Source organism: Pagrus pagrus, assembly GCF_965226575.1.
Source record: "Pagrus pagrus genome assembly, chromosome: 7".
In the NCBI taxonomy this organism is placed as follows: domain Eukaryota; kingdom Metazoa; phylum Chordata; class Actinopteri; order Spariformes; family Sparidae; genus Pagrus; species Pagrus pagrus.
In genome coordinates this window covers 2,219,261-2,241,586 of record NC_140191.1, presented here as the reverse complement: position 1 = coordinate 2,241,586, position 22,326 = coordinate 2,219,261, and the positions used below count along the sequence as shown (strand labels likewise).

The 22,326-nt window shown below is 44.6% G+C and overlaps 1 protein-coding gene across 16 annotated transcripts in view; it reads right to left on the bottom strand.

The window, feature by feature from the left end:
• mef2d (myocyte enhancer factor 2d) overlaps positions 1-22,326 on the bottom strand; it is a 110,042-nt gene that overhangs the window by 51,848 nt on the left and 35,868 nt on the right. For all 16 annotated transcript variants that reach the window (XM_084358506.1, XM_084358511.1, XM_084358497.1 and 13 more), the window contains exons 2-3: positions 16,956-17,366; positions 7,267-7,470 (exon numbers count right to left, since the gene is read on the bottom strand). In XM_084358506.1, coding sequence (XP_084214632.1) covers positions 7,267-7,470; positions 16,956-17,009 — 258 coding nt within the window. In that variant the 5' untranslated portion in view covers positions 17,010-17,366. The remainder of the gene's footprint in view (positions 1-7,266; positions 7,471-16,955; positions 17,367-22,326) is intronic.

The following is a 22,326-nucleotide window of genomic DNA, read 5'->3' as shown; positions in this document are numbered from 1 at the left end:
AGGCGGCGACAAAACAGCTTTGAACTCTGCCTTAAAGACCAGAAATAAAAAGACTGAAGGAAATTGACTCAACGCCTCTTTACATTTTGAATGAATCCTCGTGTGTGTCTTTTAATTATCTTTATTATTCTCTGGAAGGTTTTCTTTGCCTTTAACGGAGCCTGAAGGTAAGTTATTTACACCTGGGGCCTCATTTATAAACTAAAAAACATGTTTAGGTAGTTTTCTTTTTACTATACTTTACTCCGACATGGAAATCTTATTTGGACTCGATCCAAGTCATTTTCCTGCTGGTTAGTTTGGGACATGTACTGTTTGTGTCCAAGCTTGTGGTGAACTTTGTATGAGATTTATGGAGCATGTGCAGCAGAGAGCGACACACTCCCCAGCTGTGTGTTTGAGGCAGATACAGTCAATTTAAGTTGATTTTCAGATTTATAGATCACATAAACCTGCGAGGTACAAATGGGATTCTGTGAACCTGCATGGTTATGATCAGCAGAAATGATTTTAAGATTTACTGTCCACTCATGTGCTGTCTGAATTATCAGAAAAATGTTTTTCCTGACTGGGAAAATTCACGTAAATACCCTCAAGTCAGAACAACAACTCCGGAAGTCAGAGAAAATGTTGGTACCGGAGATGCCGAGTTGACGCCATATGACACTAAACATGGCGGATGAATGTAAACATTGGGTTGATGGTAAACAAAACTTTTACTAAAGTCATGTATTGTATTATCATTGTCTGGTGACATACAGCAGTATCACAGTGTCTGTAATTTTCTCTATGAAGGATTTTTAATATTTTAAGACATTTACATTAATAAATATCAATATGTGCCTTATAACACATGCAGTCTGTGTCTAATTGTGGGATGTGAACTCCTTACGATAAGATTTCCCAAATTACAACTGAGGACAGGACCACAGTGGCAGCCACAGCCCTGCAGGCTGTTTAGATAAATCTAACTTTATCTAAACGAGTCCCAGTGAGAGTGATCAGCTGACCGATGCTGACCAATCATGTATGCACAGGGACAGGCCTTCCAGTAACCTTGTCCGGTCCAGATTAGGATATGACAGGTGTTGGAAGGAGGTCGTCAGAGTTCTTGGCAGGATTAACATCTCCAGGCAAACAGAGGCATCACCTCCAGCCTGTGTGTGTGCTGAGGGGGGACTGATGGTTATACAAGCCTTGAGAGGGGTGAAAACATACTTCCATTAGTTTGTGTTGGACGTGTCGATGCTATCGTGGCGGCTAACAGAATCAGTTACGAACCCTGTCGAGTGGTGTTCTGCGATACGTGAGGCTCCACCTGGCCGCGACCCAGGAAGGAATCGGGGCGGTGCCCCGGAGTCCTTAAGCCCCTGCAGCGAGGCTCGGCGCTGAGATCTGCCTTCCTCTTGAGCTGCTTAAAGAAGAAAAAAGGGCATCCCCCTTCTCCGCCCATCTTGCCTTCTCCCTCTCGCCTATTCATCGCCGCTCTTTTTAGCATTTCGCTCGCTCGTGTTCCCTCTGTCCCTCGCTCTCCTCCTTCCCCTTGCCCTGATTGGGATCTGCAGTCAAGCGGATTAACACATTCTGGCAGGAGAGGCAGGCTGCCCACACACACACACACACACACACACACACACACACACACACACACACACACTAATACACACACTCTTTCATGCAGCACGTGCATCACAGAGAGAGGCTGTGTGTGCATATGCATCGCCTCTCAGCCTCGTAGTGGAGTGAAGGAATGTCCAACTGTGTGATGAAGTCCATGCTTAAACACACACACACACACACACACACACAAATGTGAAAGTAAGTGCTTCTAAGCATCGCTGCGTGCATGTACAGTACATGTAGGGTGACCATACACAAGCCAAAACATACGAGTGTGTGTGCATGTGCAGCAGGAGTGTGTGCGTGCCTGCGTGACTCGATCCACACTTCATAATTCATACTCAGAAGCACTTGCTTCAAGAGACTCACAGAGGCAGAGCGGCAAACGGGCACATTTTGTGACTATCCAATTATCCTGTCTCACTCTCTCACTGTGTCTTTCTCTCTCTCTCTCTGTCTTTCTGTCACTCGTTACGTCTCGGCTCTGTCCTCGACCAACCACGTTACACCCTGCAGATAATTTAATGATTATTCTATATTTCATCCATACATCCGTGTCGGATCGGCCGTGCTGCTTGGAAATCCCCTGAAAGTCCCAACACGAGTGTTTCTGACACATGTGACCAGTCGTGGCCTTTGAATGTGCAACATGTTCGATGTGATGGAGAGGCTGACAGAGAAACTGTAGGAAACACTAACACTGCTGCTACATTAAAGTATATTCACAGACGAGGTTATGTTTTTAAAGTTATGTTTCTTGTTCGCAGACTTCCTGACTCTCCTGGAAATGTTTAGCGACAGGCAACCAAATGAAACTCAGTGACCTTGAGTGAACTTTCAGATTTGCTGGCAACATTTGGGATAATGTAGGGACAGAATATATCAACATCAATAACAAAAGGTCGAGTCGTTTTTAGACGTTTTAATGTAGAAATAGTACATATTCACTCAACGCTTCCTGTCAGTGTTTTACTATTAAACCTTCCAGGGAAGTGAAGGTATTATAACCCCATGAAACATCTGAAATCCTTTTTAATATCAAATCTGAGCAGACAAAGAAAAATCCAGTGACGAATCTCAATAAAAGCCAGTCTCAAATAAAGGCCTGACTCTGTTTTTAGTTCGTTTTTTGCTGAATTTTTCACTTTTACCTCACTATATATGGGATTTAAGCCTTAAATATTACATTGCTACATGTATGTGATGGCTGCATTTACTAGTTAAAACACAGATTAAGATGTTTCATGTCAGGTTTAAAACCTGAACACACCGTCTTTTAAGGAGGCTAAGGAGTGAGCCATCTTGCTTCCTTCTCATCTCTGTTGAGAGTTGCACATGTGCAGTACTGATGTACTCGCGAGTTAAAGAAGTTTATGAGCTGAGGCACAAGCGAACATTTCAATTAGCCTGGAAACAGAAGTTTATTTGGGTGGTGCTAGCTCCAACAATTGTTGCATGTTTGAGACCAAGATAAAAGATAAACATGACAATTAGTATTAGTCATTTGTTGTTATTTGATAAACCCTTCATATACATTTAAAAAATTGTATTGTTGCAAGAACAATTTGACTTCGAGTGGGATTTCTGAGTTTGCCTGAACGGACGAGTGAAAACACACTGAACCTTCACCCTGAACGTGTTGCTGTAGATTTATATATTTGTTTCTCGTATGTAGGTTGTGATGACTTATTCCAAATGCCACTGCAAATGTAAGATAACAAGGTTCACCGCAGACGCTAACGCCCGCTTCACAAGGAGGTGTGTGCTGCAGCACATCTGGACGAGGGGACGTCTGAGGACAAACCCTGCAGAAAAGTTGTTAAATAAATGCCTCCCGGCCTACAGAGAGGACGGGTGAGGAGGGGGGACGGTATACAGGCCGGTATAGGAGGGAAGCTACCACGTAGGACACACACACACACACACACACACACACACACACACACACACACACACACAGGTCGACACACACAACTGAGAGGCTCACCAGGCCTGAATATTGTATGAGGCGTTCTCATGGGCCACTGCAGAGCGTGCAAACAGAGAGAGAGAGAGAGACGTGGACACACACACACACACACACAAATGAACACACATAAAGAGAGGGGAAGAGACAGAGTGACACACTTGAAAACACAAACACATGTACGCACACAAACAGGGCCAGTGGAGCTTGAGCTGATGTGGCCCGAAGCAGCCCCAACGCCCAGCCACACACACACACACACACACACACACACGAAACACACACACACAGTCGCACACAGTCGCACACGGTCGCATACACTTAAGAGCCATCTGCAGCTGGAGATACAGCCTACAGAAAAGGCTTTACTGCTGACACTCAGAGACAGACAGAGAGGGAAGGATAAGGAGAGAAGGGAGAAACGGTCGTGACCGAGCGAATCAGGAGATTTAGGAGGAAGAAAGTGACAGACGGAAGTGGAGGTGAAAGACACGACACCAAACTCTGCTGCCTCACGTTTACCGTCCGCCCACTCGAATCCAAAAACTGCTTCACCTTCACTTTTAACTGAGATTTCAGCCCTCATTGGATTAAATGTCGCTGGATGAACTCGGCTTCGGCCCCCACACACCCTACAAAACTCCCAAATAGTCTGAGGAACTGAACTAGGAAGTAAAAGTCCTTCTGCACACTTGACCTTACGTTGAAGACGTTGTCAGACGGACGACTACACCTAAGAAGTTTGTCGATAACGAGATATGAAGATGTTCGCCCCTGTTGGCTGCTGTGCTGCTTAATTTTTCACGGGAACTGTAGTTTCCTGAACGCTCAGAATGAATCATTATTTTGTTAAAATCAGGAAGGTTTCGATTTCTAAAACACACGTTCTGTAGCGGGATCTGATTTATGCCCGGGAACGCTCAGCGCGACCGATGAAAGAGGGCGCTGAATGAAAGTTGCAGTGGAGAGAAGCTGTTAGCTGTGTTTTGAAACACCTCCAGCACACCAGCTAGTGATTGATTTAGATGTTTGTGGATAACTTCAGACAAGTTGGGAGAAGAGTGATGCCTTAAAGCAGCAGCTAGAGGTCGGAGGAGCCTCCCAGGGATTTGTGAGATGAATCAAACAATCTTTAAAGCCTCTGAGCTTTTTCCAATAACGCGTTTGATATAAAAAAAGTCTGAAAAGGGGGAAATAAAACTCATGATGTGGTGTCAAAGTTCAGCACTCCTGGGACACAGGTAGGCACCACTTTGTTCATGAAGGATGAATAAAAACTGGAGAACAAATGTCTGAAATTGATATTTAACTATAATAAAATATTCTCGCTTTTTTTTTGCATGGCCATAAATCCCACTCCAATCATTTTGTTTCCTCCATTTTCATTTTAGATTATCAGCAACATTCAGTATGACTTCAAGCATTTTGACCCTGGCTACACATGTGGAAAAAGTGGTTTTATTCCAAAAATAACTGTCCAATTTGATACATTCCCCCCGACCTGAGATTCCCTGGTAAATCAACAACACATAAACTGTAATTTAAGAGTCCAAACAGATCAGGGCTCATTTTATCATCTTACTTTCTCTCCGGTTTGCTGTGTGTGTTTTTGTTGGACTATCCTGAAGCTTTCAACACGACAATAAATATCTGACGGTGACTTTATGCTGACGGTTGACCGATCGTGAACTCCTGCAGCAAAATAAATGTAAAAAAACAAGCAACAAAAAAACATTCAAAGTCAAGCGCGAGTCCGGCTTTAAGTCCACGCTCCATATGAAGCCTAAGTGCTGCACTGCAGCGAGCACGGCTCGCTGAATCATACCTAACCATCTCGTGTTCAATTCATGAGAGGGCCATTATGTATAAAAGGGTCAGCAAGGCATGTGAACGTGCTCCGTGTTCGCCTGACGAGCTCCAGCGGAGCATTTTTCCCACAGGGATGAAAGACGTTCGGAAAAAAATGTATTCCTATTACAAAAACATAAAAAGCGGGACTCGACGATCGCCCTCACACCTTTCCTCCTCACCTCATCACTGACCTCCCTTCTAGTCAATATGCAAATGAACACATGTTATTTTTCAGCTGCCTGACAGGCCCTGCTTCTTATATACGGTGGCCATTTTGTGCCGAGGTGGCTTCCAATTGGTTCCAGGCGTCCTCCTTTGGCCCGTCGCTGTTGTTGTGGCTGTTGGAGAGGTCTCAGCGTAACGCCGGGCCAACAACAGAGGGGTAAAGGGGGGAGGACCGGGGGAGGCCCAGCTGTCCCTACCTCTGCCCTCCCTACAAGCTAGCAGGCAGTAAGCCAGAGTAGAGCCAGCAACGACGCTGGGATGGGCTGGACTCAACAACTCAGAACCGGACGGGAATAAAAGCAGTCGGTCGAGACCAGATCAGTTGATTTATCGATCAAAAGTTCAATTATTTTATGACCCTTTTTCATTGATTTTTCAAGCAAATATGTCAAACATTTGCTGGTTCCAGTGTTTAATGTGAGGATTGTGACAATTTGAGCATTTTTCGCAATTTCTAATCGATGACAACAACTGTCAGATCAATAATGACTTTCATCATCATTAGTTGCAGCCCTGGTGAAGACGAGTGGAGGCTCAACATTTTCAGTCTTGAAAGGGTAAAAAAAAAAAATCTCTGGATTTATTTTAAATGTAATATAAAAAGATAATAATGGAAAAATCAAAAGAAAATTTCCAATGAAGCAATCTGCAGTCTATTAAAGAGATCTGATGCATAATCACCATCTTATTTGCATTTTTCTGTTATATGAAGCTACAGCTGGGAAACAGTTAGCTTAGCATAAAGAGCTGAAACAATTAGCCATGTTCAGAGTTTGCTAATCCCATGTAACAACACAACTGGTTGTGTTTATACTTTAGTTTTTGTACGGATTAATCAAATGAGATAAAACATTAAGGTAGAGAGTTAGAGGTGCTGCTGGTAGATGGATGTTTGTCTGTGTCCGTTTGTTTGTTTGTTTGTTTGTTGGTCAACAGGATTACACATTAAATTTTCTTTTTTCTATTAAACTCAGGCGGAGGATGGATCTCAGCCAAGAACAGACACCATTAACTTTTTGGTGTGGATCTGTATGAAGTGACAGATGCAGGATCCTTTACAATGAAACACTGATTATTTTATAAACTAAACAACTAGTCGATTAATCAACAATGAAAATATTCGTCAGTCAAACAAAGGGGGATGTGACTTTGGCATCTTTTTGCAGCAGGAAACAACAATTTTTGGGCATAAAATCCAGGTGAAAAAAAATAATAAGCCATAGCTCTACAGGCCCGGGCTGGATTTAAGGCTGGATATCACCAAAGACATGGGAAAAGCAGTTCATACTCAGTTTTACAGACTTGAAAGCAGTGAACCGGACTGGCTTTGATAGACTGGACTAGACTTAATTAAGTCTGAATGAGTCTGTGGAGGACGAGAACAGATTAGGTTTCAGTCTTAACGATCCCACCGGGGAAAATAAACTCAACACCAACTCACCAACAAAGACGAGGAGAAACAGTAAGTAAGACTACAACGAGCTGACGTTCACACGTTCACAGAGACGATTCATAATGTTTTTAACAAATACTGACTCCATCTTTAAATCACTGATGATTGTGTTACACTCCTGTTGTTTCACCCGCCCCATCCCACGCTTTACCTCGATGATGTCGGCGTTGGTCCGGCTCTCGTGCGGCTCGTTGTACTCGGTGTACTTGAGCAGGACCTTGTCCATGTCGGTGCTGGCGTACTGGAACAGCTTGTTGGAGTGGTTGAAGATGATGAGGGCGATCTCGCAGTCACACAGGACGCTCAGCTCGTACGCCTTCTTCATCAGACCGAACTTTCGCTTGGTGAACGTCACCTGGAGGAGGAGGAGGAAGAGGAGGAGGAGAGAGGAAAGAAAATTACATCCAAAATCCTCTTTATTTCCAAAACAGAAATAAAAACGTGCTCTGCCTTAGCTGCTGTAAGAAAAACACGTATTAAAGCATCTTTTGCCCCTGAATGTTAGATGCTCTGGGCACAGAGCTGGACCGGAGCCCCGGGGGAAAATACAGACTGATAACCATCTTCCTTTATCTCCAACTTCAACCTAAACCGCATGAGCTCAGTTTAAAAATAAACAGTCACTTAAAGCAGACATCCAGCCTCTCATAAACACGTCTGGCTTCCTCAAACCAAACAAGAAAACAACTTTTCCTGCGGCCTCCGACTCTCTCCGAGCTGAAGCTGCTCACACCCGGCATGTGTTTGTCTCTCTGCTCCTGTTGTCAGATGACCGCAAAACCATAAAAATGTCATGACAGAATATATAAACGATTTTATTAAAGGTCTCAAAGGGCGACCAGCCCGATCGGCTTCAGATAAGTTCTTGATGCGCTGCAAGGCGGAGGCTGACAGCAAAGTGGACACGAGACAGGAGAGGGTGAAAATGAAAAACCTTGTGAGAGTAAAATAAACAAATTAAAAAGAGAATTAAAGAACTAGAAACTTGTCCTGAAATCCTGCCACTTCACACCAAGACGAATAAACTCTCAGACTCTTTTATTTTTTGTGTCTTAAAACATAAAGGAGGTATCTGATGGAGAGTTTCGAGCTACACCTGCATTTCAAGTAATGATGAAATAATGAAAAACCAAAGGTGAGTGGCAGAGAGCGGTGAGAGCAGCGAAGCTGTCAGTTTCATTTGAATTTTAAGGCTCGTGTCACGGAGCACATGGCTGAAACTCAAACAATGAGGTGATCCCTTCAGCATTCGAGTATCAGACTCAAGTCGGCTGACACAATCGGACCAGGCCCCCGGAGGGTGCCGCTCAGCTCCGCTTCCAAACTGGCCCGGTGGCCACGAGCAGCACTGTGGTGAAAGAAATACCTCCGCCGTTATAAAAGAGACATCTGTAAAACTGATGACACACGAGGTCCATTATGACTCTTTCTTTGTTCCGTGGAGGTTTTAGATTTGTAAAAACTCTCAATAAGCTGAGAAAAGTCTGTGACGTCATCACAATGTAAAGTCTACGGTCCGTTCAACGGGACGCCAGAAAACTTTTTTGGCGTACGCGCTAGGCGAGCAACTCTCCTCGGTTTGAACGGCCGCCATCTTTCCATCTGGTATCTAGTTCATCTATATGAATCTATGCACCAGACGGCCCGAGTCGAGCCGACACGGGTCCGTTTACATCGCTGCAGCTCAGTTTCATCGTCACGAACCTGAACTGGACGTAAGGAATGTCAGTATAGGTCATTTATTTTTTATAATAATGTATATATATGTATCTCAAAGTTGACTTTCAAAATATCTACACTGATATATGTGTCAGGCCATTCTCAGCTGATCGGCCGACCAATACATGCAGATACACCTAGCTTAGCATGAGGACTAATAACAGGGTAAACAGGTAGCCTAGCTGTAGCCTCTGAAGCTCACCACTTATCTTGCTGTTCTATCCGTGAATGAATTATGTGCCAGACTATTTCTTCCTGAGTCTCGTCGTTAACCTCAGGCCGACTCTCAATCTCAGTTTGCTCAAGAAAGTGGAAAAAAAACACATTTCCTCAAAAGATGAACTATTCCTTTAAGGCGCAGCTCCACATCATCCTGCACCACAGAGCACTAAATCTGTTTTTACAGTCGAGCATTAAGGCCGATGCAGTCGGGGGGTATTTGGGACAGAAAACACCGACGGACTGAATGCATGAAAAGTACTGAAGTGTGCTTCAGGAAACAGACTTCCAGACAGAGCGTCTAAACATGCTCGCTTTCAAGTACTCAGTTTGTATTTTGCACATCACACACACACACACACAGGCTTTTTCTTCCCTGCACACTCCTTCTCTGCCGTCACACTCGTTCTCCTCGTCGTTTTCACACTCTGTTATGCTCTTTTCCATGCTCTCTTTCTATGTCACACACTCTCTCCCGGCTCTGCTTTTCCACACTCTCTCCTTCTGTCGCATGTTATTTCTCTCTCTTCCTCACACACACACACACACACACACACACACACACACACACACACACACACACACACACTTGTACGAGCCCCCTCAGTTGTGAACAAGCAGAACAGAACTGGGAGTGTTGCTGAAGCACCGGGTCCCTTGTTGTCTGCTGCTTGGCTTTAGAAAGCGCTTCCCTGCTATAACCAACTGGTATTTACAATCCGGGGAGATTTGGCTTTGTTTGGATTAAACACACAGGATTGCACAAACACAAACACGCACGGGGACAGAAAGATTAAGACGAGAGGGAGGAGGAGGAGGAGGAGAGGCTTCAGGTACCGAGGCAGAATCTGGTGTTTGATATGGGAGGGATGCAAATAAAGAAAGAGTGTGCACAGATGGGCTGCCGGAGCCAACCGAAGGGGCTAAGAGGTCTCCAGCGCTCCAGGCCACGCCCACGAGTGACATCATCACATTTTCTATTAGACGAACAGCTGAAAAGCTGCGGTGACATCACGTTTTCTGCACTGAACTGAAAGTCTTCATCTTCTTTCAATGTGTAATACTTGTTTCAAAGGAGCAGTTCGCCTAAAAATGAAAATCCAGTCATCATCTCCTCCCTCCATGCTGATGAAAGTCAGGTGAAGTCTCGTAGTCCACAGAACATTTCTGGAGCTTCACAGTAAAACAGAGTTGCAGCATTCTGCTAAACACCTGAAGCAGCTGGAGACTTGATTCAAAATGTGAAAAACAACCAAGAAAAAAACCCATAAAATGCCTCTGGTGGAATCCAAGAAGCACAGAGATCCCAAACTGGTTTCAGAAGATGTTTTATAAAACCTTCTCACCCTGCTCACCCACTTCAGACACTAACAATGCAGCTACAGCAAAGATTAAGGTTCACAAAAAGGGTTTCAATAACATCTTTTCAAATCTATTTGGGATCTTGGGGCTTTTGGAGATGCACGAGCTGCAGTCTCCAGCTGCTTCAGGTGTTTAGCAGAATGCTGCAATGCTGTTTTTACTGTGAAGCTCCAGAAATGTTTTGTGGACTACGAGACTTCACCTGACTTTACATCAACATGGAGGGAGGAGATGATGACTGGATTTTCATTTTTGGGCGAACTGTTCCTTTAAGAACGAGCAATAAGCGCGGCAGGTTTGATCTTTTATGCGCTGCTCACAGATCATCTTCTTTCCGACTAGTGAACAGAAAACATTTATTTATTTTTTTGGCTCAGATTTCTATTCTGGTCGTCACAAACAAACACTGTAACAAACTGGGGAAGTTTCATGGCGACATCGTCATCAGTTTTTCCCTCTACTCACCATCTTTCTGTCTAAAAACTAAAAAGTTATTTTTTTCCTCAGACTCTGAGTCACTCCAGCAGCACTTACATCCACCAAACTCTCGAGTTTCAGCCCGATCTATGTTCTGAAGGTTTTCACTGAGGGCTTTGTTCATACGTCATCCACAGCCTGATTTATAGAACATTTTATTCCTAAAAACACAGAGAAAATTGATTTTTTCTGCTGATTGATGGAGTGATGAAAGGTTTATTTGACTCTGACACATCAGCAACATAAAAAACAAGAATTTTAAACTCGACTTTATCCAATATGCAAGATTTTTGTTTTGGAAACGTTTGCAAATCAGTGAATATTTAACTCGATATTTGCATTTTTTAAACACAACATTTCAGAAACACTTGTGATCTCTTGTTATATTAAAATGAGCTCGGAGCCGCTCCTCCTGGTTTTTACCTGCATCGACACGGACTTTGTATTTGTTGAACTGAAAGTAATTGAAATGAATGAAGAGAGGAGCAGATAGAGAGGAGCAGATAGAGAGGAGCAGATAGAGAGAGGAGCAGATAGAGAGGAGCAGATAGAGAGGAGGAGATAGAGAGAGGAGCAGATAGAGAGGAGCAGATAGAGAGGAGGAGATAGAGAGAGGAGCAGATAGAGAGGAGCAGATAGAGAGAGGAGCGGATAGAGAGGAGCAGATAGAGAGAGGAGCAGATAGAGAGGAGCAGATAGAGAGAGGAGCAGATAGAGAGAGGAGCAGATAGAGAGAGGAGCAGATAGAGAGGAGCAGATAGAGAGAGGAGCAGATAGAGAGAGGAGTAGATAGAGAGAGGAGTAGATAGAGAGAGGAGCAGATAGAGAGAGGAGTAGATAGAGAGGAGCAGATAGAGAGAGGAGCAGATAGAGAGGAGCAGATAGAGAGGAGCAGATAGAGAGAGGAGCAGATAGAGAGGAGGAGTAGATAGAGAGAGGAGTAGATAGAGAGAGGAGCAGATAGAGAGAGGAGCAGATAGAGAGGAGCAGATAGAGAGAGGAGATAGAGAGGAGCAGATAGAGAGGAGCAGATAGAGAGAGGAGATAGAGAGGAGCAGATAGAGAGAGGAGCAGATAGAGAGGAGCAGATAGAGAGAGGAGCAGATAGAGAGGAGCAGATAGAGAGAGGAGCAGATAGAGAGGAGCAGATAGAGAGGAGCAGATAGAGAGAGGAGATAGAGAGGAGCAGATAGAGAGAGGAGCAGATAGAGAGGAGCAGATAGAGAGAGGAGCAGATAGAGAGAGGAGCAGATAGAGAGGAGCAGATAGAGAGGAGCAGATAGAGAGAGGAGCAGATAGAGAGGAGCAGATAGAGAGAGGAGCAGATAGAGAGGAGCAGATAGAGAGAGGAGCAGATAGAGAGGAGCAGATAGAGAGGAGGAGATGAGATAGAGACGTCGAGGATGAGACCTTCAATCTCTCCATCTCTCATCTCTCTCGCTCGTCTTTCCTTCGGCGCCCGACATGTTTAAAGCCTCTCTCATCCCACCTTCTCTCTTCTTCCTCTCCTTCGTCTTTTATTTTCTCGCCCTCGTTTTCTCTTCCTCTCTCTCGCTTTTTTTTTTTTTTCCACATCCTCCCTCCCCCTCCCTCCCTCCCTCCTCTCGCACTCGCTCACTCATTGCTTCCTGCTGCCACAAATCAAATTATATCGGGGTCGTATCCATGGGCAACCGACTCCCCTCTTGCCTCCCCTCCCGCCCCCCATTTCTCACCTCATCACACACTGCTACCATCATCTTACCTCCCTCACTCTCTCTCTCTCTCTCTCTAACCCCCCCTTCATCTTTATCTCACTGTCTATCTACATACCTCCCCCCTCCTCCCTCCCTCACACACACACACACACACACACACACACACACACAGCGAGCAGATAAATTATGTGGCGATGTTGGAAAGGGAGGAAATTACGGCTGTGCAGGATGACAAGAGTGGCTGGTGATGAAGAGACAAGCCACTGCAAACACCAACAACCGCTCTGCTAACAAATTATAAGGTCATCCAGCAGCGCGGCAAACAAACAAGAACGACAGCAAACATCCTCGAACCCCCCCCCCCCCGCCCCCCCGTCTGTCTTTCTTCTTGTTTCCTCAGAGGAAAGTGGGCGGTGGGGCAGCGACTTTGGGTCTCGATCCTGATGTTTGCCACAAAGGATAAACAAGCTGGAGGTAATTGACATTAAGAAACAGAATTGCCAGGTAACCAATGGCAACTGAAGAATAAGACATCCTCAGTGAGGAGAGAGAGAAAGAAAAGAAAGAAAGGGGGCGAGTGGTTTCATTGGTGTGTGTGTGTGTGTGTGTGTGTGTGTGTGTGTGTGTGTGTGTGTGTCTTGGCGAGGTTGTGGTTGTGTGGCAGATGGATGAGGAAACCACCACTGACAACCGCAACCTCCTCTCGCTGTTTCCTGTCGCTGAAACCCTCTCTTTCATTCGCTCGCTCAGTCTCAGGTCGGATCATTTAAAGGCAGATACCGATCGTCACGGCGCAGCTCTGTGAGGATCAATCTGAAGGATTTAGCGCTGAAGAGAGCTCGAAAACTTGTTTTTCAACTTGAAAAATTGAGACGTGAACTCTGCTCTGTAACGTTGTTTTAAATTCTACTTGCCATTTTGTGGAAAGTGAAAGTAAAATCGACTAATTTGAGGTTATTTCAGGTTTTCAGAAGTGAAGTCCCGTCATGAAACTGAATCATCTGTTCAAAAACATTTTATAAACTCTGTTTCTTACTGAAAAAAATCAAAGACACCAGCTTGTGGACATAAACTATGACTCCTAAACACAATCAGCCGCTTGAGTCAGTTCACGTTAGAGCTGCAACGACGAGGCGATTAAAAGAAAATAAGTTGCCAAGTATTGTGCAAAAACTTCAGATACAGTCTGGTTCCAGCTTCTTAAATATGAGGATTTGAGGATAATGCGTAGCTGCAGCCCGACTTCAAACATTCAGACTCCGGGTCGGTTCTGGATGAGTTCAGCATCGTCAGTGTTTTTGTTCCCAGCAGCAGTGACTCAACACCTCCGACTCTGAGTGGTTTAACAATGGCAGCTGAGGCTCATGGGTATCGTAGCCAACAGCGAAAAACACCAACAGTCCCTCAGAATTACCCAATGTTTTCTGTTGAGGATGCAGTCGGCACCTCGAGCTCAGGTGGACGACATGTTTCATTTTGTACCGCAACATAAACAACACAAAGCTTAACCCTGACACTCCTGCATCACAACCAGCCCTCACGTTTGGTTTGGTTATTACAAAAAGTGTCATCCAGAAAGAGTTTCTCCTCCTTTCTCCTTTCAGTCTCCTGGATGATTTAATAATATAGGACTGAGTTATAGTTATTTACACTTTGTTTCAGAGAAATCGTGTTTTTTCCATCAGTGTTGTTGATGGTCTGGTTTGGACGGCTACAAACTGGAACCAGTCAGCGTCACCGTAGATGCTGAATTCATCCGAAACTGAACCGATTTAAACTTCTAAACGTAGAATCAGGTTTCTGGAGTGTAAAACTTTAACTCAAAGGAGTGTGAGCGGAGGAAAAACACGATGTCGAGCTGTTTGAGTCAATGTTTCGTACTTTGCTGTTGAGGTTTTTACGCACACAGCCTCGTACCTTTGACTTTTTATGAACGAACCAGATATTTTCATATATTTCACATCCGTTTGTACAACTGCAACACTGCATGCATTACTTTTGTATTTGTATTAGCAAAAAATATCAAACATTAGCTTTTTAAACGGGAGGACTTGGTTCTTTTCTTTGTCATTAAAGAGTAAATGAAGAGTTTTTGGCTGCTTGTTCGACCAAGTAAGCCATTTGAAGACGTCACGTCAGGCTCTGGGAAACTGTGATGACATTTTAAAACCAAACAAACAAAAAAATAGTCGTCAGGTGAAGCGATAAGGCCAATTCAGCTTCTGCTTGGCATTAAAACGTGTTCCCTCCAGCCTGAAGGGTCATGGTGTCAATGAAAAGTCAACTCATTTAGCTCTGAAGTGACTAACACTATCCAAAAATAAAAAAAACCCATCAGCTCAGTCCAATTCTCTATTCTTCACCGTGCGTCTTTGTCTCCGTAAGAAAAATGTGGTGTTTGAGATGCTGTCATGCTTCCAGTCGGGGGCCCACACTCTGAACGCTGTTTATTTTGCGGAGCTTATGGCAGCATCTTCTGAATCAACACGTAGGAGGGTGACGGGCTGCATGTACTCCAAAAAAATTCATTTGATTTCCTTTCAGAAGCAGGCCGCTGTTCATTAGCCGCATCAACACGGAGCGAGCGTGTAAAAAAAAAAGCACTTATTTTCCTTCTTAATTCTCTGTTCCACTTCGAAACGCTGCAGAGTCGCTCTGAATGTTCGCTGATAGAAGAACTGAATCCTATTTCACTGTTTTAAATCGAGCTGGAGAAGATAAACACGGAGCGGAGATGTAAATGCTCGGCGCAGTTTTTTCGGTTCATTAACTCCCGACAGTTTTTGCCGCAGTGATCGAGAAAAACCATTTGCTGCTTGTTAATCACCTGATGGCGGTCAATGAGTAATATTTGATCCTGACATGATGGCCGTGTATTACCGCAGAGTGCATCACCTTATCGACGAACTGTTCGACACCTGATACAAGTGCTGGCTCCATTAACCAGCACTCCTCCTCCTCCTCCTCCTCCTCCTCCTCCTGCTTTATGTCCAATTGTGTACTGATGAATAACAAGCCATCGTTCTCCGCTGACCCCCTGCAGGCGCCGCTTGTTCGCCTTTATGGAAATGCGACCCGCTCAGATTGATGAGGAGAAAACTGAGGATGATTTTTCCAAAAAGCCTCCGGCCCAGCTCGCTCTCAACACCGCTCGGGTCTTATTCAGCCAGGCACCTTGTTTCTCTCCCTCTGCCTCTCTCCGTCTTGTTTTTCTTCTCTCTCTTGCTTTTGAAGGTGGGCACGTCAAATCCATTACTCAATCTGCTCAATGGAGCGAAGCCCATTTACCAGTTGACTCATTTTAGATGGATCATTTACCCTTTCATCCTCTCTGACAATGCTGCTGATGTAACCAGAGGGACTGAGGCTGTTTTTAGGGGGGATATCATACTTTTTCTTGCTCTTTTTCACTGTAGGGAGGAAGACGAGCGTCTGAGAAACCTCATGATAGCTCCGTGAAGTCATGTGAGCCTCATAAAACACGATGCTATTATCTTTTGTTGTGCCACTGGTGAGAGAACAGCCACTATGTTGTTCATGCTACATGGGACATGTGAAAACACCACAGATCCCTGCGGGAATCTGTTATCGCTGTTACAGTTTTTCTGTCACCACAATGGAATTCAGTTTGTGGAGGAGTAGAAAATTATCTTTTCTTAGATCGGAGCAGATGACAGGAATATTTTAGTTTTAGGGAGTTCAAGCCACTCAAACGTTTTGAGACTGAGATCTTTCAGATAACTCAACGACGGACACCAACATGACAAATTACATTTACTGAGAAAATGTACTAGTGCTGCAAACTATGTGACTGGAGCTGTTGTCTTTTAAAGGAACAATTCACCCAAAAAATGATCATCATCTACTGGAGCAGGAAGGAAGGAAGGAAGGGCAGGAAGGAGGGATAGAAAGGAAGGAAGGATAGACAGAAAGAAAGAAAGAAAGAAAGAAATGAAGGCAGGAAGGAAGAAAGATCTCTATGGAGTCTTTTAGGATTGTTTTGGTCCTTCAGCTTCTTCTGCTGTTTCAGAGAATCCTGCAATAGTGTTTTCCTGTGAAGCTGCAGACATGTTTGACCTGTGGTGCTCAGATAACGACTGAATTTACATGTTTGGCTGAACTTTTCCTTTAAGGCTGACCTGCTGTAGCTACTCCTCCACCCTTTATTAACACAGGAGTATTCCCATCCATCGTTTGCTGGTTTAATTCCCGTCCTGTATCACAGCGTGTGCATTCATTACGTTTATTCATTAATTCATTCCGTCTCTGTGTAATTGAAGCTCTAATCAGGCTGCTCGTCACAGACGCAGCTGCTGACTGAAGTGAGGAAGTTATAATACGTCCAGATATCGCCGGCTCGTCTCACCTGTCTGTTGCGTTCGTCGGTGATCCGCTGAATCTGAATCTTTTTCCTCCCCATGTTTCCGGTGTTGCGGCGGGAGGGGCGAGGGGGGAGTGGCAACGTCAGAGGTCACGGATGGCTGTCGTCGTGTTTATCTCCTCCTTTAAACAGTCTGCTCTCTCTCAGTTCGTCCTCTCCGTGCACGCTGACTCTCGTCGGAAGCAGCCGGGCAGGGAGGCTGTCACACCGTTAGTTTAAAAAAAAAAAAAAAAATGAAAAGAAAAGAAAAAAGATAGGGAGAAGGAGGAGAGGAAGAACGGGGTTCGGTGTGCGACGCCCTTCTTCAGATCATGGTCCTGTTTCCGGGGGCAGGTCATCCACGCTCAGGCTGAACCGGGGTCCTCTGCCCTCCCCTTCACCTCAGCTGGGCAGCTCCTGAACAACAACACAGAGGCATTCATCAGAGACAGACAGAGACACTGCAGAGGGTGAGAGAGGCTTTGTTTGCATACTGTGACCCACTTTAGCTACTACAAACACAGTATTTGCCTTCACCCCTGATATCCAACAAGAGAATAAATGATGCAGCAATGCATTTGAGGCGCCATCAAATCAGAAGCACATTGGGCTGAAACATGAAGGCGTAGGGGGGGGGTGGGAGTGTTTGTGGTGCTACATGCAGAGCAGGAGGCCCTCAGGGGCCCGCGAGGAGGGAGGCTGTGCTGTGTCAGCTTCATTAGAGGCATCACCGCCACATCACTGATCTGCTGGTCGCCCGCGGCGGCCTGCTGCCCGGTCAGGGCCGCCTGACACGCCGAATGTGATTCCCCAATCGAAGGCAGAGCAGAGAGGAGTCACCGAGTCTGTGGACGCTTTTCCTCTTTTTTTTTTTTTTTTTACAAACGCCGTCCAGCTCTGTGCTAATTTCATGACAGGAAACAGACTTTACTCCGTGTTTAACGTTACCTAGTGGCAGGGAGATACGACAGTCCACGCTGCACGGGAGGGAAATTCTTCTGCACTGAACTGCACATCGGTCTCCAATTAAAGGGGCAGTTTTCAAAAAAATTACAATTCAGGCATTATCACTTCTTCTCATAGAGACATGAAGCAGCTGGGGACTTGTTTTAAAAGGGAACAACAGAAAAAAAACATAAAATGTCTCTGAACTGATTGTTTTTAGAGTAATCCAAGCCTCCAAAAGCACCAACATCTCAAACTGATTTGAAAACATGTTACTTACACTCTTTTATTAAGCTGTAATCAAGGAAGGAAGAAAGGAAGGAAGGAAGGAAGGAAGGCAGTAATGACGGAAGGAAGGAAGGAAGGCAGCAAGCTGTAAACATCAGTTTAGCTGCTAAGCTAAAAGTGTTAGCGTGCAGCCCGTCTGAAAAGGGTGCACAAGCCCGACTGCACGTGAAGGATGTAAATAACATCTTTTTAAAATCAATATGTGATCTCTGGGCGTCCAGAGACGAGCTGTATGGAGCCATTTCATCTTGTTTAACAGTTATTTTTTTACTTTATACCTTTTAAAACAAGTTTTAGGAAATGTTGTGTGGACGATGAAACTTCACCTGACTTTCCATCAACATGGGGGGAGGCAATAAAGAACAAAGTTTCATATTGTGATTTTCCAGACTCTCGGGATATATCCCCAACACGTCAGTGAAGCAGGAATGAGTGAGCAGATTCCCTCTGATGACACTCAGCATTTAACGCCGAGCTGCCCGCTGTCGTTTAGTGTCCAGTAATAACATTATGCCCTGTTACCTAAGCTGAACACTGACCTAATTTCACGCGACAAAGAGTGTAATAAAACTGTGTGTCTAATTCCACTGTGCATCTAACTAACCATGAAATAAGGAGTGGTCTGACGCCTGATCAGAAACACAGAGGATGTGGACGTTACAAAGGGCAGAGCAGAGAGAGAGGAAGCCCGGAGTGTTTGTGCAGATTCATGCAAACTCATGAATGAATGAGAAGGCGGCGGCAGCAGCAGCAGCCCAGGAATGGCAACAGAGGCGAGGACCGTTTTAGGCCCCGTTTCTACTATTTGTGGATCAGCTTTAAAAATAGCGCTCTATATATACATACAGGCTTGTGTGTGTACACACTTGTACAGTGCGCACACACACACACACACACACACACACGACAGTGGGAGCCAAGTGGCAGCATTACAGAGCTGAAGCATCTGGAAAGCCGCTCGTACAGACGCCACACCAGCTCTCCAGCATTGTTTGCATTCCCTCTACCTGGGAGAGCTGCAGAAGGAGAAACACCCTCTATTTACATCCATTCTTATGAAACAAAAGCATGTGAAGCGGTCTGTCATGAGACTGACGTTTTCCTTTTGTGCTGCTGTGGGCGCCGCACAGCACGCTCGTTTAGAGTGGATGCAATTGGCTTTGCTTTGGCGATGAGTTGCGCATGAATTATGCACTGATGGGAGAGATTGGGGGGAGGAGGGGGAGGAGAGGGAGGGTTTTGAAGAAAGAGGGTGTAATGAGTGTCATAATTGTTTTGTAAAAGAGGCTTGATGAAGAACTGGAGGCTGCCAGAGCCGGTTTCTGCACGGAGAATCTGCAGTGAGCTGCAGGAACTGAATGTACAAACTACTGGCAACAGTTTCTAATATTCTAGTTCCAACACATTCAGCACAATCATATTTTAAAATCCATGTTCGAGCGCTTCATCTCCTCTCTTCTGATTTAATCACAGCGATCAGGAAAAAGTGTAATGAATTCTACCTGGATCACCTCATTAGTGTACTCTTGACAAGAGTAGGTGTTTCCTAATATGTTGCACAATCACTCTTTTCATTCAGCTTCCAGTTACACAGAGTAAAACAGGGGAGAGGTGTTGGGAACATCATTTAGCTAAATAATAAAGAGGTGTGTGCTCAGAGTGTCTCGCAGCCTTCGTGTGTGGAGGGACTCGCTCCAGCTGAAGTTCAAAGGCAGCGCACGGAGGGATTTGTCTTTGGGCTGTGGGCTGATCACACATGAAAAGGCTGCTTTATCTGCCCGGGGTGGTCAAGTCTCGACCTTTTTACCCTTCATGCTGCCGGAGCCTCGCTTCCCATGTCTGATGTCAGGCAGAATCTCAGCTCACACATGGGAAGCAGAGGGCCTGGAGTGTGTCTGCTGCCTGGCTGAGCAGGCGGGAGCGACAGCGAGGCTCTGGACAATGAAAAAAAGATTAACGCCGATAATTAGGAATCTACAGCAGACCCAGATTAGAGCCCTGGGGAACGCCTTAGTGCGTCTAAATGGTTTATTTCACGAGGGGCCAATGACAAGCTCTTCTTTTTACATTTTATAACAGAAGGACTCGGGGAGTTTGGACATGAAAGCACACACTAGAGTAAAGAAATTCAAAGCTTTTGAGGAAACTGCACAAGCGTTTAAAGTGCAGCTGCTACATCCAATACAGTCCTTCAGTTTTATAAAGTACAGATGCTGGAATATTACAGCTGTCAAGGCTTGATGAAAATTTTATCATCTCTGCGGATAAACTGGCTAACTCGTTCTCAATAAAGCTCTGTGATGCATCGTTCCTCTCTAATGCGAGATGGTTTCATGCACATTTGTATTGAGGTATTCAGAAAAACTAAGTGGTGAGAGTACTCAGTGTGTATTTCACAGCATTTCAGTCTGTTTCTGTAAAATAGTCTTTTTTGAATTTGAAGATTGTTTTGTGTTTGGTTGCAAAAATTATATTTGATCTGACAAAGTTCTGTAAAAGATAGATTAATCATGCTAGAGCTGCAAAGATTAATCGGTAATATTTGATTAGATTTTTAAGAGAACAAGTCAAAATTCTCTGACTCGAGCTTCTTAAATGTGAATATATTCAGATTCTGTCGTTCAGTAAAGCTTCTTTCTGCACCATCATCTGTTTTTATAATATCTGAAACTCATTGATCACATTTGTTTAGAGCTGCAACAACTAATCGATTATCAGTCATCTATTAAATTAATCGCCATCTGTTCTAATAATCATTTAGGCAGTTAAACAAGTCATAATTCTCTGATTCCAGCTTGTGAATATTAATATAATATATTTTCTGGTTTCTTTCCTCCTCCGTGACTTTAAACTGAATATCTTTGGGTTGTGGATGAAACAAGACGTGTGAGAACTTCACCTCGGGCTTTGGGAAACACTGATCGACATGGTTGTATGCCTCCGGCGACGTCTATTGAGATGCATAATAACTGACAGAATAATCAACAAAGACGATATTGGTTAGCTGCAGCCCTTAATCATACACAGGCAGCAGAAAACCAGCAAAAACATAAACTGGGCGACAAAGTAAAGTCTCTTAGCTTCGCATTAGAAATGATATGAAAAGAAATATAAACACTGACGCTGTACGAATGTGTCCGTTTAGCTTTCAGGAGGGCGCATCGGGTCACAGCCTCGGAGCCTCGGAGCAGCCCGCGACAAAGATTAGTCCATAAAAGAACAGTTAGAAAATGTTGCATTGCATCATTATCCCTGACATCTGTTGCTGCGGCCGTTAAGCTTCCATTCCAGCGATGTGGGTGGAAAAAGCCACAAGCTGCGAGGGCTAGATTCTGATTTTGACATTTTATTCATGAGGAGAAATTTGACATAGGGATGTTCTTTTTACAGCAGCATCGTGATGCAGCTGAAGCTTCCCAGTTCAACCAGTCTCCTGCAGCTGGACAATAAGAAGCCTCCCCTGGGCCATCAGGGGTTAAGTGACTTACTAAAAGGGCACGTCACCCAGACTTTCCCAGCCGGGCCGAGGTTTGTGAACTGGTGACCTTCCTCCTGACAACCTGCCTCGCCGTCCTCCAGGCTAATGCTGCCCTCGATATTACAGATACATCGCCACCCATGTTTGTGCCACAGGCTGAATGTGTCAGAGCCCCGCAGGGAGGCAGCGCCGGGCCCGTGACTGAGTCATGACACAGAAAATAAACCACTTATATGCCACAGAATGCAGCAGGAGACGGGTGTGTTTGGGTTAGACGTGATTTGAGTCTCCACGACGTTGTGATGGATTTTTTTTTTAAAACAGGAAAGATGTGATGTAATGAGATGACGATGCAGCTGCGTGTGTGTGTGTGTGTGTGTGCACACTGAGGCCGGCCTGATACAGTACAATATTTGGGTCAGACACGAGAGAGTAATTGGAGCAGAACAAAACCTGAAATAGACTCAAATTAAAAATATGTTTTTCAAGGTTTATTTATAGAGCCGGGTTAAAAGAAAACGATTTGAATTTGAATGATCTGATATGGATTCATAAAATCCTCACACTGATTCTCAATAAATATGTTTTCCTGCGGATGCTTGTCTCGGTAGATTTGTCAACTTCATCTCTACCTCTCTACATGTTTGTGTCAAAACAGTCATGTGA